At 40.6% G+C, this 17,642-nt stretch overlaps 1 protein-coding gene across 1 annotated transcript in view; it reads right to left on the minus strand.

Moving 5' to 3' along the window:
* The window catches only part of hcn2b (hyperpolarization activated cyclic nucleotide-gated potassium channel 2b), a 37,333-nt gene that overhangs the window by 13,017 nt on the left and 6,674 nt on the right, over positions 1–17,642 (minus strand). Inside the window, exons 3-4 of the mRNA XM_030082437.1 lie at positions 16,964–17,125; positions 6,447–6,665 (exon numbers count right to left, since the gene is read on the minus strand). Coding sequence (XP_029938297.1) covers positions 6,447–6,665; positions 16,964–17,125 — 381 coding nt within the window. The remainder of the gene's footprint in view (positions 1–6,446; positions 6,666–16,963; positions 17,126–17,642) is intronic.

The raw sequence follows: 17,642 nt of genomic DNA on the forward strand, positions 1-17,642 counted from the left end.
ATAATAATAAATTGCCAATATTTTGTAAAGCCCTAGCTGTATGTGTCTTATAACAAGCAGAATTGCAATTGATGATGTTCATGAAAAATATGACAGAAAGCAATTAATGTGGCTTCAATCAGTGGTCATTGTTGACCTCAGATCACATGCTTGATTGGGTTAGTGATGACCATATCTGTTTAAATGATGATCAAGGGGCGTCCCTGAGACTTCAAGCTAATATTTAATGAGAGATGTTTCAGGGTGTCAGACTGGCCTAAAATCAACTTTGCCTCAGCAATTTATCTTCAGTTAGAGGCAATGTGTGTGCCAAATGTCAAGACTTTTCTCCAAATTTTTCAGACAAAGTATAGCTAACTTGAACAGATATGTAAAAAAGCTGGGGGTCTATGGTTGAGGTCATGAAGGGACGAAAAATGCATTCAAAGGTAGCAGCTAAAATTGACTTTGTTGCTTGAAGATAAGGAATAAAGCAATTTGGATTCAGTTTCAAAACTGAAATGAAATGTCTAATGAGAGTGACTGTAAAATCTTTTTAATCAATATCTGGATTCTGGATATTTCAGGAACTTACCCCTGCAGCGGAATTATTAAAAAGCTGACATCTCAAACGATACCTAGTGAGAACATGCTGTTAATTTTTCAGTAGGTGCAGTTAATCTACTGGGTGCAGGTGTCAGGCTCCAGGTCAGGACTCAGCGATTGTCCAGATGATAAATGGATAGTTCCTCAAGCTGTTTTTTGATTTGTCATGGCAAAGTGCATCAGTGTCCATCACCAAAAGCCCCAGAGGTCACAGCTCCCTCCTCACACAACTATCTGGACTCACTACTCCGTGACTTTTGAGGGGGAGGAGAAATAGTACGGTTACATAATGGGCAATGCCCCTTGTCCGTGTGTGGTGTCCACTGGCAGATGGTGTATTGCCCAACAGCCAAGGGCAGATGGATGAAACAAGTGAGGACAGCTGGAACAAAGATAGGAAGGGGGGTGTGGAGAGAAACAGGTTGAGGGCACCAGTCACCTCAATGCGAAAGAGGAGATGACTGAGGTTCAGCCGCTGCCTCATCATTTCTGCTGTAGGGCTTCTAGTGAAGATTGCGTAAACACCAATCTACATTATCTAAGACTTCACATGTCAGCTACTGTAGTCCTTCTAACTATGGTCACAGCTTCCAACTTTTTTTTTAAAAAAATACATGATTCCTGAGCCAGAGGGATGCTCAGCAGCAGCAGCGATTCCCAAGCAATGCAACATCTGTGCCAGATCTGCTCGAATGGAATTGGACACTAGACTGATGTAGCATAATCCATTCTTGATGCTCACGCACCTCAGTCAAAACAACATACTACACAATACGAGCCTTGGGTCTTCTTGTTAAGTGTGCGTGCCGATCACTACATCACTGTGCCACCTTTACTATTCATTGAATTTTTCAAACAGTTCACCTGTCTATCACAGGGTCAACACAGGTAGACAATACAATCACATGCAGACATCTGGGAAAATGATCAACTAACCCAAAATGCATGATGTTGGATTGAGGGAGAAACTGGAAAAAGTCATAGAAAAGTTATTCAGGCGCAGAGAGCCAAAGTAAATTCCACTAAGAAAGGAGCAGCCAGAGGTTTTCTAGCTATGAGGTATGTTAAGAACATCAACGTGACACAAACATTTAGTAATTCATCACAATAACCAAGCCTGGAGGATTTAATTAATCCATTACTTACAGTAGTCGACTCGTATGTTGAATTATGTTGCAAGGCGTGTCAGACACAAGGACTTAAAACACATAATAATCGGATGAATCAAATGTTACCAAAGGTCTTTTGGGAGACAAAATTTGAGGGTGAAACACAGCAACAGATCACTGGGTTTTGCATGACAGCTTTAAACATTTTGTTTAATTTTCACTTGACTGTAATCTATTAGCATTCAAAAGCCTGAGGTAGGCATAAAAACTGGATGGACAGATTTCAGTGTATTATTAATATCACACTGTGGCATCTCCAATGATTACCATGGGAGGCAAGTGGCCTCTCAATGGGAAGTTTGCAGATGCAATTCCCCATCTGTCTGCATTTCAAAGTGTCCTTGAGCAAGACACTTAACCTCAAAATATTTCCAATGGAACGATGGACTCAGCACCTCCATTGGAGTGTGAATGGGTGACTGTGATTTACAATGTAAAGCGATTTGGGAAATGTTCAAGAGGTTTATAAGTGAAACCCATTTACTTACATAGGCAAATACGTGTTCTCAAGGAACTGCTTGGAACAATAAAGGTAAAGAAAAATAAAACCAAAAAAAAAAGGAAAATTTTTCAAAGCAAATTGTCTGAGGTGACACTCAGTCCACCAGGTCATAATTTCTCAAGTTATCATCTTAAAAGATTCACTATTCAAAATTCAACATTTTTTATTGGTCACATACACCATCATAGTTGGTACAATGCACAATTACATATTTTGGTTTGATTTTTCATGTGCCTGCACTTGTAAGGAAAAATATATTTAGAAGGAGAGGAAGGAAAATAACAGAATAAGAAATATTCAGACATGCAAAACATTTTCAAGATGATTGATTGTTCATTGAGAGGCTTCATAAGAAAGTAGAAAAGACATGTTGAATAGTGGATAAATATCACACTTCTGACACTTGTATTTGCAACAACAACACAAATTAGGACAAACCCTTCCTGTTTCTTAATCAAAACTACTATATGTAAGATGGTTTTACCACCCTGGTTGTGTTCATCTGTTCAGCAGGCGTTTCATTCCACTCTTACCACCATGTCACTGGGTCTTTATTTATATTCTTGTCCATAGACACCAATCACCAAACACCATATGTCATTTCAGATACAGAAGGGAAATGCCAGGATGTTTTGTCTAACTCAGAGTGACAGTAAACAGCTACAGTACACATCTCTCTCTTTGGTCTGTGAGGTCTCTGCATACAGAGGGCGAGATGCTTACAGTCGGAGCTATTATGACATTTCTGTCTCAACACATGGCGCAATGCTAACTGTTTGCTCTGCAGTATGTCAATACAAGCCCCTGATGTCGCTAGCGCTCACACAATCTGAGAAAAGCAATCTGTTGTCAGCGAGGAGAGTTTAAAGCCATGGCTCTGTTTCCAGTGCGTTGACTGACTTTGGTGCAGCAGTGGTCAGTTCAAAGGGCAATGGCGAACAAGAAGTTATGAAGGAGTTGGAGTCAGCCAGCATGTTGCCAGAGTGGTCTCGGTTGTGACTTTGCGGGGTGTTTCTGCTCTGTTCATTACTTCACAGTGGCCATGACAGAAATCGGGGGGGGACGAGACAGACGACAGGGAGCTGATTGCTGCAGACGTCATACCACTGACGAACCACAGCTTCCAGTGAATGACACAAAGCAGACCTCAGCATGGAGCCAGAAGCTCATTTGCTCTTTCTTTCCACTCTTGTCTACAGTCTCAGTGTGGGGTAAACTGCGAGAGGACCTCCTTCAGACCTATAGCATTAATGTAAAATAACCCTACAGGAAACCAATTACAGCAGAATTGTATGGAGACTTTCTCCAGATTCATATATTCATACTGAGAAATATCACTATATGTGGAATAAACTTTTAAGCACCCACTTTTCCAAGAAACATTTTTGAAGTGGTATGAGGCAATATATGAAGTCTGAAAGTCCAGTGAAGCCTACTTTTAGGTTTTAATAAAGCTCAGCTAAAAGGCAACTAAGCACAACAGCATTACTGCAGAAGTGAAAAGGGCAACAGAAACTTTCAAAGTAGCACTTGACCAAACGAAGCTGTTCACTCAAACCATTACAGGAAAGCAAGGAACACCAAGAAAAGACAAATTAATGAACAACAAAACACAATGAGGCTACAAAAATAGAGGGCATGATCAAAAGAAAAGTAACTTCTAAAAGTTAAATTAGATTTTAAAAATGCACAGAAAGCATCACAAGGTTACGAGTTGGCAAGATCAAAAGACACACAAAAACAAGTGTGTGTGCATGTACTTCCAGAGTTGTTGGTTTAAAGGATAATGCTGAATCAGTGTTTGATTTTTAGGACGGGGAGATCTGAGGTCGATGGTGACTTTAAAAGGTCATCAATATTTCTGTTAGGGGATTTCTCCACAAGATGCTGCATGGTGGCGGAGTATCAGCGGCTAGCACTCATAATTGGGAAGCTCATGGATTCAAATCTGGACCAGGCTTTCTGTGTGGAGTTTGCATTTTCTGGTATTTCTGCTCAACCCCCCAAAAACGCATGCATTAGTAACTGATTGCATTAAATTGCCTTAAGTGGGAATGTGAAGGTGTTTGTGTTTCTGTGTTCTACCTCCAAAGAGAAGAAAGGATCTCTCAATATAAGATTCTCAACACCAGATGAGATATTATATATGAAATGTCCATTTGAATCATTGTTTATCTTTGGCCATGGTGACTGTGGTGGATTAATTATCACACTGCAGTGATTCACTGTGTGCCTGTGAATAATCATTGCATACATGTTGCACATGGTGTTTACAGAGGTCGTTTTCCAGGATTCAGTGACAGTGTATCGTTCTCTGCTGCGTGCCTCATCAGACATGTACGTCTATAGTATTTCAGAAATCACTGCAGCGCCTGTCACCGGCGAGTCGGTCCTCTTTGAACTCAACATCATCATCATCCTCATCATTATTTTTGACCTACCTAATAATCTTTCCAACATGACACCCCACCAAGCTGCAACGAACAAAAAGCCAGAAAATAAACAGAGCTTTTCTACATGCTGGAGATTACCCAGAGAGACAAAAGAAAACCTAATCACCCTTTGTTCTAAACATTTGCCAGAGGCCTCTTTCTGCCAAGCAACAAAGCTTGACCAATCACTCTGATGTAGTAAACGTCTGTGTGAATAGTAAATGGGTGTGTGTGAGCGGGAGAGAGCATGAGACGCTTCCACATCACCCAGGATCTAAGGAAGCTGACAAGACACAGAACACCAGTGACACTATAGCCTTAAAAAGCAGGAGCATGCTCCCTTCCCCGGCCTGCAGAAATGGAAAGCTTTGATTTGGCAGCGCTCAGACGTGACAGACGGTCTGGGGCCCAGCAAGATGCAGCCGTTAATACTGAACTAATAGAGCAGATGCCGTGTGTGTGTTGGAATCAAATGAGGTATCCTCTTTGTTCACATCAGGCATGACAACCTCATCCACATTGCACAACATAGCAGGAGAGACTGAGTAGGTTCACTCTTGTTATAGGGACTTCTTACGATGTCCTGGAGACTGTAGGACCACCTCGATTATGATAATGCGCCACTAATCACCTCATCACCTAAGTCAGATATACTGGGGGAAAAAAAAAAAAAAAAAAAAAAAAAAAAAATCACACATGCGCACCCCCCAAAAAAAGGAAAAAACTTATTCTTAAAGTACATTTTAACAAACAACTACTATAGTACCTTGTTATTCAAAGAATGCCACCTTCTTAAAATTGGAGTCACTTACCGAAGTGGCAACATACTCATACTGTTGTCGATTATACAGGAATCAAACTTGATTGTCACAACTAATAATCCATGTGAACACTATTATTGAAAGCATAAACAATGCGCACGGAAGCTAAAGAGAATCTGAAGTGTAAAGTGAGTTTGAAAATAGAATATGCTCATAAATAGCAGCAACACAACTCACCCTCTGACATCAAATATAAATCTTAATCCTCTCAATGCCCTATCTTTCAAAGACGAAGCGATATCCCTGTCAACGCACATTAAATAGGCTTTAACAAGGCAAGACAAGAGAAACTAGCTACACTGCTACACTATCATCAACCTGCTGTGGCAGGCTCAATAATTGGCATTTTCCCATCTACGGAACATATATCAACGCTTTGGAGTGATATTATAGCTCTTTCTTTCCCTCTGTCATCCTCGAGCTGAAATCCATTATTTAGCTGCTCAGTGTACAAAAAAACTTTTGACTCATTTGTTAAAAGAGACTGTTGGCTGTCTTATGTTGCAAAGGGGGCTTACATTCTACTGCCATCTCTTTTTTTTTCTGAAATCAAGTAGCAGGTGTCTCAACACTGTTCCAAAAAGTGAATTTGAATCAAAATAATCTAAAAAAAGCGAGTTCAAAAATACTTAAACAATGCTGAAATCAAATAATGTTAAATTTGCTCAGAGGAGCATAGAATAGTATTTTGGGAGAATTCCAATGAGAATATTTTTAGGTGAGAATTAAGAAGTCTTGTCATTTTGGTTTGTTTTACACTCTCCAATCGTTTTTCTTCCATGAAAAGTAAATGTCAAAGTATTTATTTCCTCGACACCTGAAAGTCTTGTAACAAGGCTCTGGTTGTGTTTTTCATTGTCAGCTCTTTCACTGAGTGCTCTATAACAGGTTAAAGCAGTGAGGAAGTGCATAAGCCAGAAACGATCAAGATCCTTACCTTTTCCTGATACTGCCGTCTGGACGAGTCCAGTGACTGGATGAGAGCGGTGGCATGACCGATGAACATGGCGTAGCAGGTGGCTCCCACGATCATACTGAGCATGGTGAGCCAGATATCCGACATGCTCTCCGGGGCTTGTCTTCCATATCCAATACACAGCATGTGGCTCATGGCTTTGAAGAGGGCGAAGGAGTAAAGCTCACTCCATGAGTCATTCTGTAGGAAAGGATTTCGGGGGGGGGGGTTAAAAAAATTTAGGAAGAACATAAAGGTGGAGGAGAAATAAGTGAGAATGGATGAGTAAGTGGACAATGCAGGCCATTGCCTCGCTCTAAAAAGCTTTTTTCACTTTCATAAGTTCAGTGTAATGTTAGAGGTGGTTTGGCCTGATGGCCTGAGGCTTTCATCTTGCCAAAGACAGACTGTTAGGGCTCAGTGCGGTGAAAATCCATACGAGTGCAGCGTGACAGCCACGGTGGAGGGAAAAGTGAATGGCAGAAAAAGAAGTCAGAGGAGTAAGATATTACTGGTGAAGTCTGTAGCTGTGTCTCGTGATTGTGTCAGATTTTGCAAGGGGCCTAATGATTATCACTAAGCAGCCTCGCCTTGTCTCGGCCAAGTAGGAGAAGACAAAGGAAAAGGCGAGCAGTTAACGAGGAGCCTGTACATCTGCCTGCTCCCGTCTTTCTTTGATTGGTGCTTGTGCACTCAGTCAAGGCCCCACTCCTCCACGCTGGATTCATTAGAGAGCCCTCCACAGGCACTGCTGGAGCTCACATCATCCCCTAAGATAGTGGTGGTTTGCACAGTGTCTGGAGTTTACCATTAAATGCTTGTGTGAGCGCACGCAGGTGGCGTGCATGCGTGTGGCCTAAATCTCCTCTGCCGGCTCAGCCGCTGATTGACGGGATAGATTCTTTACTGATTTGTATTTTTCCAGGGCGATTTGCATCAATTTCAGATTCAAATCTGCTGGGGTTGAGAGAGGGCATGCTGGCAAAGCGCTGCCATCAGATGTTTAAAAATTAGCGTTTATAAAGGTGATTTGATGGACTGTACAGACAGAAGATGGGATTTCAAAGGCACTTAGCCTTGAGCAGCGGGGTAACCAGAGACTCAGCCTCACTGTCACTCTGTGCACTCAGCTCTGGATCTGAACATGGCTTAAAGTTTTCTATCGGTCTCGAGCTGTCAGCAGTATCAACGCTTTATGATTTGTTTGAGGAGATAAGTTGGACCTTATAATCTTACATGAAAGATAAATGACAACAGTTTGAAGCTGTTAGATTATGTCAGACAATGTCACATCTCTCGCTTTGTTGCTATTTCTATGAAATGCTGTTTTATAGCTTCAGTCTTTGTCTCACTATCATATAGAGTTCTTGGACACATTTTTAAAAGGAAATACGTCACACAACTGTTGGCAAAGCATTTAAACATGCAGCCTGAGAAGGGGTCTATATATGTATGTCTGTATCTTAAATACTGCTTATAAAATAATTCCTTATGGTAATTCCATTGATTGGTTTTGTAATTCATATTAACACCTTGGTGCTTGCAACTAACAGTCAGGAGTTTGGCAGGAGATTTTTTTTTTTCTGTTCTACTGTCCAGCTGCAGTAGAACAGAAAAAAAAAATCTACCGACAGGTATCAATAAAGTCACCTTGAACCACTTTGAAGCTTGAACCTTGATCCCTCTAATAACATAAATAACTAGAATTTGGCAGTCAGAGAGCGCAGACCTCCACCACAGTTCAAATTAGTCACCAGCAACAATAAGAACACCATCTATAATAAAACAACATTGTGATCGGGGGAGTGGTCAGATCGAAGCGGAGCACTGCAGCGAGCGGCGTGCGGTGCAGCGTGGCGTGCACATGCCACACAGGCCCCTGTCGGCGGGCCTGCCCAACTTTGTGAAAGACTCCCTGTCTCTCAGTGATAAAGAATCCTTTAAAAAATTCCTGGAACCAGACAGTGATCCGGATCATCACCAAAATTTAATGGATTCTAAGTCCAAGACCCACCTTTCCACAAAGTTTCCACAAAGTTTCATTGCAATCCGTCCATTACTTTTTCCGTAATGTTGCTAACAAATAAACCAACAAACCAACAAACCAACGTGATTCCATAACCTCCTTGGGTTAAGGTAATAACCTTTACTTTATCTGTATGTGAACTCAGCAACTCCTGGTGATAAAATGGGCTATCTTGCATGATTTCATGCTATTGGGGCGTTTCTAAGATATCATTACTGTCAATCTATGGCTCCTTCCTGTAGTTTTTCACCATCTTAGCATAAATACAGGAGGTATCAGTATATCGCTCATTCATGGGTTGAAAATAAATCTGGCTGAATGCCTGCGTGTGTGTGTGTGTGTGCGTGCGTGCATGCGTGCGTGTGTGTGTATATAACCCGGCTCATGACTGCAGTATTCCTAGAGATATTTTTATTGGAATCAAGAACTGGCTGAAGGATAGTCCTCTGTTTTTGATCTGTTTTTCAAATAATTAAACTACAAATTCTAAACTCTGAACCATGCGGGATTGTGTGTCCAAGCTTAGGTGGAAACCTTCGACTCCAGTCACCAAATATTAAATGCTTCATTTGCTTGTGTGCCAAGTAAAGGAGACGTAGTACTTTAAATGCACTGACCATCTGTAACTGGTCAGTGTCTGTTTAAGTTTTATGCAACAGCTAATTAAAACTGACACAGTGCACAGCTGTCTCTTTCTATTGGAAATGACAATCTTCATGGTAACACAATAATCTAAATCTACAGAGATACCACGCTCTGTGAGGGCGAAGAGGGAGACAAAGGAAATGAATGAAATTTGTTGTGTTGGTTTTATTTGCTATCAGTCTTCACTGAGCGGTGCGGATGATAGCTAATTATACATAATACATTTACGGAGGTACACAAAGGGAATGTGGAACATCTATGATGCATTATGGTGTAATTATAGAATAGTGGATGTACATGCATGCTGGCACACCCATTTGGCTTGCCTCGCTGTTTGACTTACAACATCTATTTGACTGTGTTGTTTTACTGTCTCTGTGGGAATTTACAATAAAGCCAAAATGCTCAGCTCCACATGTATGTAAATGCGGTTTAACAACTGAGATTAAAAACAGGTCAGAGTTATCTATTGCAATTCAAAAATATGCTTTTTTTTTACTCCCTACTTCATTGTCTGTGATTAATTGAGAATAATAGTTGAGAATAACTGTGTGCTCCTCCATCGGGACGTAAGCTGCTCTGCAGGGTTTGCAGATGCTGCAAACCCAATCCATTGCAGGTGCACATGCACTGATCAAGGTTGGAAAGCCCTGGGTTCAATTATTGAGTTGACAGCCTGCTTTATAGTGCCTCTTATCGGGATTGTGAATGTCTGGGTAAGTTACCCCAGGTAATCCCGCTTCCTAGAATAGGCCTCAGCCTAGAGCTTAATGAGGCACATTATACAAAGTCATGGTAAAGTTTCTTGCGGAATGTGAAGTGAAGTTAGGTCAAACATGCACATTTTGACAACCAGTCTCTGACAATATACAGATAGTGGAAGTGGAACAACTGACTCTTACATTTTTAAAATGCAAGCTTCTCTGAATGAACTATTTAGCAAAGTTAAGCTTCATTATTCAGAACTAAAGGAGTACAATATGAAGTAGCATAGAATGGAAAACAATAGGATTTACTGTTTACTATGCTATGTATTTTCTATATGTGCTCTAGTAAAGCAATTAATTGTTATTAATCCCAGTGCACAATCTTTACTTCTAAGAATAAATTGCTGGTATGTTGTAGATGGTTTCATTGTTGCATGAAGTTATTAACAGTTTTTAAAAAAAATCTTCAGTTCATCCATCCATCCATACTCCTTTAACCCATACCAGAATCGAGATGTTTTGTGTTTTGGACACACATCTTATTGGAAATGACCAGGACACTTTAAAATTAGCACATTTAATTTCAGCATGTGCCTCTTGTAATTGTGGGAGAAGGCCGCTGTCTCTTGAGAATGTGCAGTTTCTTCAGTGATACACAGTCAAGGTAAGGTGAATAATTTGGCAAGTTTTGAGTCATGAATCAAGAAAGAGGAAGAACAAATTAGTTTATTTGCATACACAGTAATTCAGTGAAGTGATGTGATCCATTATTATTGATCCTGAAAGAGCAGTGGGCAATGCATGGCCCCCAAGGAGAATTCAGGAATCCAGTTTAAAGTGGTGGACCTTAAGATGAAGACAAATAGTGACCTTCATTTTAATCAGCAAAAATAGCTTTCCTGTCCAGAAAATGAAATTTGAGCCCAAAATTACAATTGAAACATTACATAAATGAATAATAATGGAAATTATCTGATAGTTAAATCTGATAAATAAGCATCAGCTCGGATAATAAAGACTGGATAGAAATGATCTCGATACCTAGCTGTTATTAACATGGAATCTGTCATCTCATTCGTTCAACTATTCTCCAGTTTCAAAGCCTGATATTTAGAAGTTGAGAGGCTTTTTTACATTTCAGTGTAAAGCCCTGTGGTATTCAACAACGGCAGCACTGCAGTCAGAAACACCACAGCTGCCGTGCTGCTCTCAGCGCAACTGAGAATCAAGTTCAGCCGTGCGAGTGTGTTTGTTACCAGACAAGGTTTTCTGACGGTAATAATCATAGGTTCACCACTATCATCACTAAGAGCAGTTTAGGTTTGTAATAAATGACCCACGGTAAAGAGGAAGGAGGCTCAATCCGACATGTGAGTCCTCTGAGGGCCCCACCTTAATGAACTGTGTCATTTGGAGACTCCTGTACTGAGACACAGCTGTACGAATTACACTGCTGTTTGTGTGCAACCATGTGTATCAGCTCAGTGTCTCAAACTGCAAGCTGTGGCCATACGAGTCAAACCCAGAGCATCAGTTCTGTCCTGGAAGTGCCCAGTGTAAGGTAAGTGTTTGTTGAAGAACTGTGTCTTTATTGGTAACAAGAAACAGAGGAAGAAAGATGTATTATTTTTATGCATAACCACAGAAACCATTTATGTTCCATCTATGATGGATGGATATATGCTTGCATGGATCACAGTTTTATTCAACTGGTTAATGTAAGTGACCAGTTAATCTCAAATGCTAGTTTACAGAATGTGGGGGGAAGCCAGTGTACCAGGTCAAAACCAATGCATTAATAGGAAATATACAGATGTTAAGATATTTGTATTATATAATAATCATTATATAATAAAGTGTGCTGTCTTTCTTGTTTCGTCTTCCTAACACACAGGGAGAACATGCAAACTCCACACAGAAAGGGCCTAATAATCTTTGAATCAAATGTCAAATGAGGGCTATACACAATAGGGTGAGAGTGCTCACAACTACACGAAAATGAGTCAGAATTATTATTCTTTAATTTATTTTGCAGCGTCAGATGAATGTTTTCTTGGACAAATAAAATCTCTTCTATTAGCTGTCATGAATGAATAGCAGTGCTTCAAACAGTTAATGAGCATATAACTAGATAACGGAGTGACAGGAGTACACTCTGGTAACTATAAATGTGGTAGATAAACATCTGGCACTGCAGCCTCTATTTTAAGATGTGCTTTACAGAGCAGGGCCAGTGGCACACTTCCACACACAGTTTGGACACTGATACAGAAATGCTTTATAGCTTAGTTCTGGTATTTGTTTTGATGAGAAAAAAAAAACCACTGTGGGGAATCTGAGAGAGTATGAGATTGCATTCATCCTTACAAACACAAAAACGCATTGTTTCAAAAGGACATGAGAAACTTAAAATGCTTTGATCTATAAATATGAATACTTTCAAAAAGGTCTATTGATCTCCTAGCAAAAGCTGTGCTCACAAAGTTTCACTGCATAACTAAAACCTCTACATCTGCATTCTCTTATGGCTCTGTGGTCTCAAGAAGACTCAGTGTCTTAAATGTTTTGTCCGTCACTGCACACTTGTCCTTACTGTCTGTCCTCCCTCTGTGCGTCTGATTCTGCGTTGTGTTTCATCTGTGTCTTTCTCTCCCCGCTATATATAAACCTTCTCCCCTGAGTGTTTCATTGCCAGATCACCTTCATACTTTTTTCTTGAGACATCCTGCGTTTACCCTCGTGGTCGTTGGTTTTGTCGTGTTTTAGACTTTCGCCTGTTTTTGACTTCTGCTCATGTTTTGGTTATTGTTTTGGACGCCCCCTCAAGATACCTTCACCTTTGGACTAAAGTCTTTGAACTTTTCTCGGTGAATGAGTCCACTTTTGGGTTCGCCACCAATCTGTGACATACTCTCACAAACATGTAGCACTCATAAATGAGAACTAACTGAGAAAATGAAGAGTCCATTCAGTTTCTACTTGGATATTATGTGCATGTCCATTGTTCCAAATTGCACACTACATTGAACCATTGGTTTCCACTCTTCTTCTTTGACAACTTCATAGTGTGTCACTGAGGTCTAAACCCAAATTAGCACTGTGAGTGTCTGTCAGATCATTACAGGCATTTTGTCATTCACACACATACACACCAACACCTCCGCACACATCTCACTATGCAGCTGTCCATTATTCTTATGTGTGCTGACAGACCTTGCAGCCAGTGGAATTACTCCAGCAGCTGAATAAAGGGAGGATTTGCCCATTAACTGTATTGCCAAGTGCATCGCTGTGCACCTGAACACAAGTGAGTGTGTATAAGTCCTCATGAACTGAACAGCCAGAGCAACTCCCTCATTCTCTAGTGATGTGTCTCATTGTCGCTTAAATATTACAGACGAATGGCACAGTAAGAAGTAGAAGCTGAAATTGAGAGGAAAAGAGTGACTTTGTACTAATGCAATTGATCTAACAACCAATCAGGCAGAGATAGATGGGACAAAACCACCTGTCATCATCCACATAACAGACTCACTTACATAACAGGCCATGATGATCTGGTCTTTTGTAATCTCTGTACAGCAGGATCCCGATTATCAGGCTTACTATAAACACCACAGTCTGCTGTTTGCACATCTTTCATAAGTCACAGGTATTGTCTTTGAGTGATAACGGGAAGATTTGAATACATTACAAAGGAAAAAAGCAGAGGAAGGAGGCTATTTTGATTATTTTTACACAAAAAGCTCAGAATAACAAAAGGAGATGGGAACAAGAGCAAGTACAAAAAACTATGAGCTCTGACTACGTGATGTTTATATAATCGTTTCTTCCTCCATTATTAAAGCTCTGAGCGCAAGAATGATCCAAAAGTGAAAGTGAGATGGCATCCAGTATGTCCAGTGAGCCTGGAGGCACGAGGATGAGGATCGTTTAACACCGTCTCTCTCATTCAAAGTGACTCAGGAGAGGACCTGACCTTGATTACCCCGATGTGGCAAACAGCTCAGCATACCAGGCAGCCACGCCCACGCCGGGGCTCGGCAGCGTGGCACCGACGGCTCGGAGAGCAGCAGGCGGGCATGAACAACATGCATCGCTCTGAAGCTTCTAAAGGAAAGCTGAACGTATGCACAGCACCATGGAGAGGAGGAAGACAAGTTGGGGGTGGGGGGGTTGGTGGAGGGGGAGGGCAACTGATAGACAATACACCACCACAAACAAGTCATCGTGTGATAAAGGAGAAGAGTCCTCTCCAAAAATGGATAACGTCCACATAAACAAAATATCCATCTATCTTTTCTTCCTCCTCCCACAGCCGCTTTAACCAAGTTAGGGTTGTTCAGGGGGGGGATGGATAACAATGCTCAGGCTACAGAAAGACACACACACACACACACACACACACACACACACACACACACACACACACACACACACACACACACACACGGTTGTACTTCGGAGAACATGAAGAAAATGAAAATATTCAAACCTGCCCATACACAAAGATGACCAAACTTGAAATTAAGCTAAGTGACACACACCACACCTGCATTTGTCATTGCTCTCCGACAGTGAAAGTCACACAGTTTTCAGGGGAGGAAATAAATGCAAAGCAGTGTAACGACCATTCAAACACAAGACAAGTGTGTGTGTGTGTGTGTGTGTGTGTGTGTGTGTGTGTGTGTGTGTGTGTCTTTGTGTGTGTGAGACTGTATACAGAATAAAAGCACATGACATGACAAATTGAAAGACGAAGTGACAACAGTGAAATGACAGTGATGTCCCTTAAGGTAAAAGGGTGTGAGACCCATACGTACGTGGAAAGCACGCATGCGTGCTCATGAGCAAATGAAACAGGCCTGACACATTTGTTCCGAAGGTTCAGGGGTCTTACTCATTCATACAGTTCCTGAAACTCGAGTACATCACTTCTCTGTACCAGTGTCCAAACTATCTGTAGAAGTGTGCCGGCCTGCAGTAAGGGCCTGTTTTACAAAGCAGACCTAAAATAGAGGCTGTGTCAGACTTTTATCTACCACATTTACAGTTAGCAGAGTGTATTCCTGTCACTCTATTATCTTTTATAGGATTATTTTACTTGAAAGCCTGTAAGTGCTTGCAGACAGGACGTCTATATTTGGACTGAACCTTAACTTGCTTACACAGTGTTGTTTATCCATTAATATTATTCATTCCACACATTTGTTGCTGTTCCCTTGAGGAGCCACTTTAAATACATTCTGTTCTGATTGCCACACCAACTGAAATAACTTATTCTACCTTTAAATCAAATCAATGTATTAAACATTTCAGATAAGATAAAATGTTTCGTGACTCTGTCTGTACTTCAAAAACCAATGTGAGAACACACCGTGGACACAGCAGGTGTTTCATTCTTTCAGTCACATTTATTGACTTTACAGTCAGTGCGTCCAAATGTTTTATCAAACATATATTAAACCAGCACTTAAATGCCATAAAAACAACTAAATATGTAGACTCTTACATTAGAGTAGGAAGCATCAATCAGCTGACAGTAACATTCAGCCTCATCATAGTGGCACAATGGCAGCGCAATTTGTCCCTACAGTGATGTTAATGTAATTTACAACTTTAATTCAGTGTAATTAAACCACAATTGTCAACAAGCCCACCAATTACTTCACATTCATTCTGCACTAAAACTCTAAAGCCAGCGTAGTCTTACGTCAAGTTCATTGATAACAGATTTATTTAGCACATTAATGCAGTTTTCCATCAGTCCATTTTCTGTATGCAAGACAGACACAAATCCACCACTCTGTAAACTCAGCACGCACAGCCTCAGCATTTCGTTCAGAAAATAAACCAGCACTAAAACAATAGATTGTGTAGGATGTAAACAATGAATATTACTTCTTTGATTACTGTTATCTTATGATATCTTTTCCTTTGTTTCTTCTCATTTTAATGCTGTTTTTAATCCCTTTGTTTTAATGTTTTTCATCATCTTGATCACTTAATGTTAAGAGTCTTAATCATTTTTGTTTTCATTTTTAGTTCTTTTATTTCTTTGCAGAGCACTATGAATTTGCCTTGCGTCTGAATGGTGCTCTGTAAATAAATTGTTCGCTCTTACATGCAATATTTCTAAATGTGGCTGGCTATCTAATACTTAGTGGAGATTGCTGCTTACAGGTACAGCTCAGCTCCCATTTAGCCGGCAACAGTCACGTCTGGCACACTGGTGGTCGTCAACATAGCCAGTTTCGGGGTGGATGGAGGGATTAATTCTACCCTCTGTGGTCAGTGCATGTCTTGTGTTGAGGTTTCTTCTTCTGGCTTTGTTGTTAATGGAAAGAGGCTGGCAAAGATAAAGACTCAGATTGTTTTAGTGTTTTTTTTTTTCCATTTATTGTCATGAATTTCAATGAATAGCGGTGGGGGGGGGGGGTTCAGGGTTCAACACGCTAAATAGACACATGATGAAAGCTACCAAAATGTTCCTGCAGGGATTATTATTTGGCTGATAAATATTATAAGTTGACAAAGAACAACCTTTAATGATGTTGTCTCATTAATTATCTGGTCAGATAATTGTTTTTCCTGCAACTTTAGTGTTGTACCACTGGACCCCTTGAGTGTACTTCATTTCTTTTACACCAGCAACATTTTTAGAGAAAGTCTCTGCTAATGGTCTGTCTTTCAGCAGATGGCTGGAAGCTACCTGCCCGGCAGACGGAAGGAAGGAAGGACATCTGAACAGAGAATTAAAGAGGGGAACAGCTGAATAACAAACCACATAATGTGCTGGATGAACCAAGTGAAAACATATGCTTTTTTTTCCCCAGCCCACTCCTGCTGTCTGTACACTGGTGTGTCTCTTGGGTTTACTAGTAGGTTTAATTGAGGCCGGTCCTGCATACGAGCCAGTGAATGTGAGTGTGAAAATATAACTAAAAATAAGCTGAATTTCCCCATCTGAGAGTAAACAACACGCAGTTCTCTTCCATGTAGGACGTGTTTTATGCTTTGCTCTTTCTTGCAGTATTTGTTGCTCGGCTACCAAACGCTTGTGCTGTGTGTCCACTGAAAACCTTCAAGATGCATTAATTTTTGAACTGATCTGTGCTTACCACCATCTTGTTGAGGGACACCCAGCAGTCAGAGGGAAAGTCCTGGAGCATGGGAACAAGGAACTGGAGGCATCCGTCCCAGTGGCATAACAGCAGCATCATACCAATAAGGTTGAAAATTCGAACCACAGCACTCGCCAGGTCATAGGTCATGTGAAAGATCTGTTGACAGGAGAGATGGGAACAGAGTGTTACAGAAACCAAAGACAAAGACACACAGCAGAGACAAATGTGCGAAGAGAATAGATACATGCGTCCATATAAAGTGAGGGAAACGTCAATTACAGTAAACACTGTTCAATCTGTCTTTGCATATTCTCATTTGTCCAAGTAGGATTTATTCTTGAAGACGATCATTACCAGCTGACCTGATTCCCTTTGCTTTGAGAAGACTGTTCAGTCTGTTTCGACATCAAACACACAGCTGTGTCGATGAAAGCATCAGTATATTAAGTACATTTTAAAGCTCATATATGCTGATGTTCATCACTGAATTTGAGGTGGAAAAAGATTAAGTCTAAATATCCCCCTCGTGGTAGTAAAACTGGCTCACCAGCAGAAATAAAATGCCTTTTAAAATCTAAGTGGAGTGACCGTGTCAAATCTCACACAGTAATTGAGAAACTAACTTTACATTAATACAGAGTAGGAACTTACAAGTTACTTTGAAGTTAAACAG

The sequence above is a fragment of the Salarias fasciatus genome, chromosome 23 (assembly GCF_902148845.1).
Source record: "Salarias fasciatus chromosome 23, fSalaFa1.1, whole genome shotgun sequence".
NCBI classification, from domain to species: Eukaryota; Metazoa; Chordata; class Actinopteri; order Blenniiformes; family Blenniidae; genus Salarias; species Salarias fasciatus.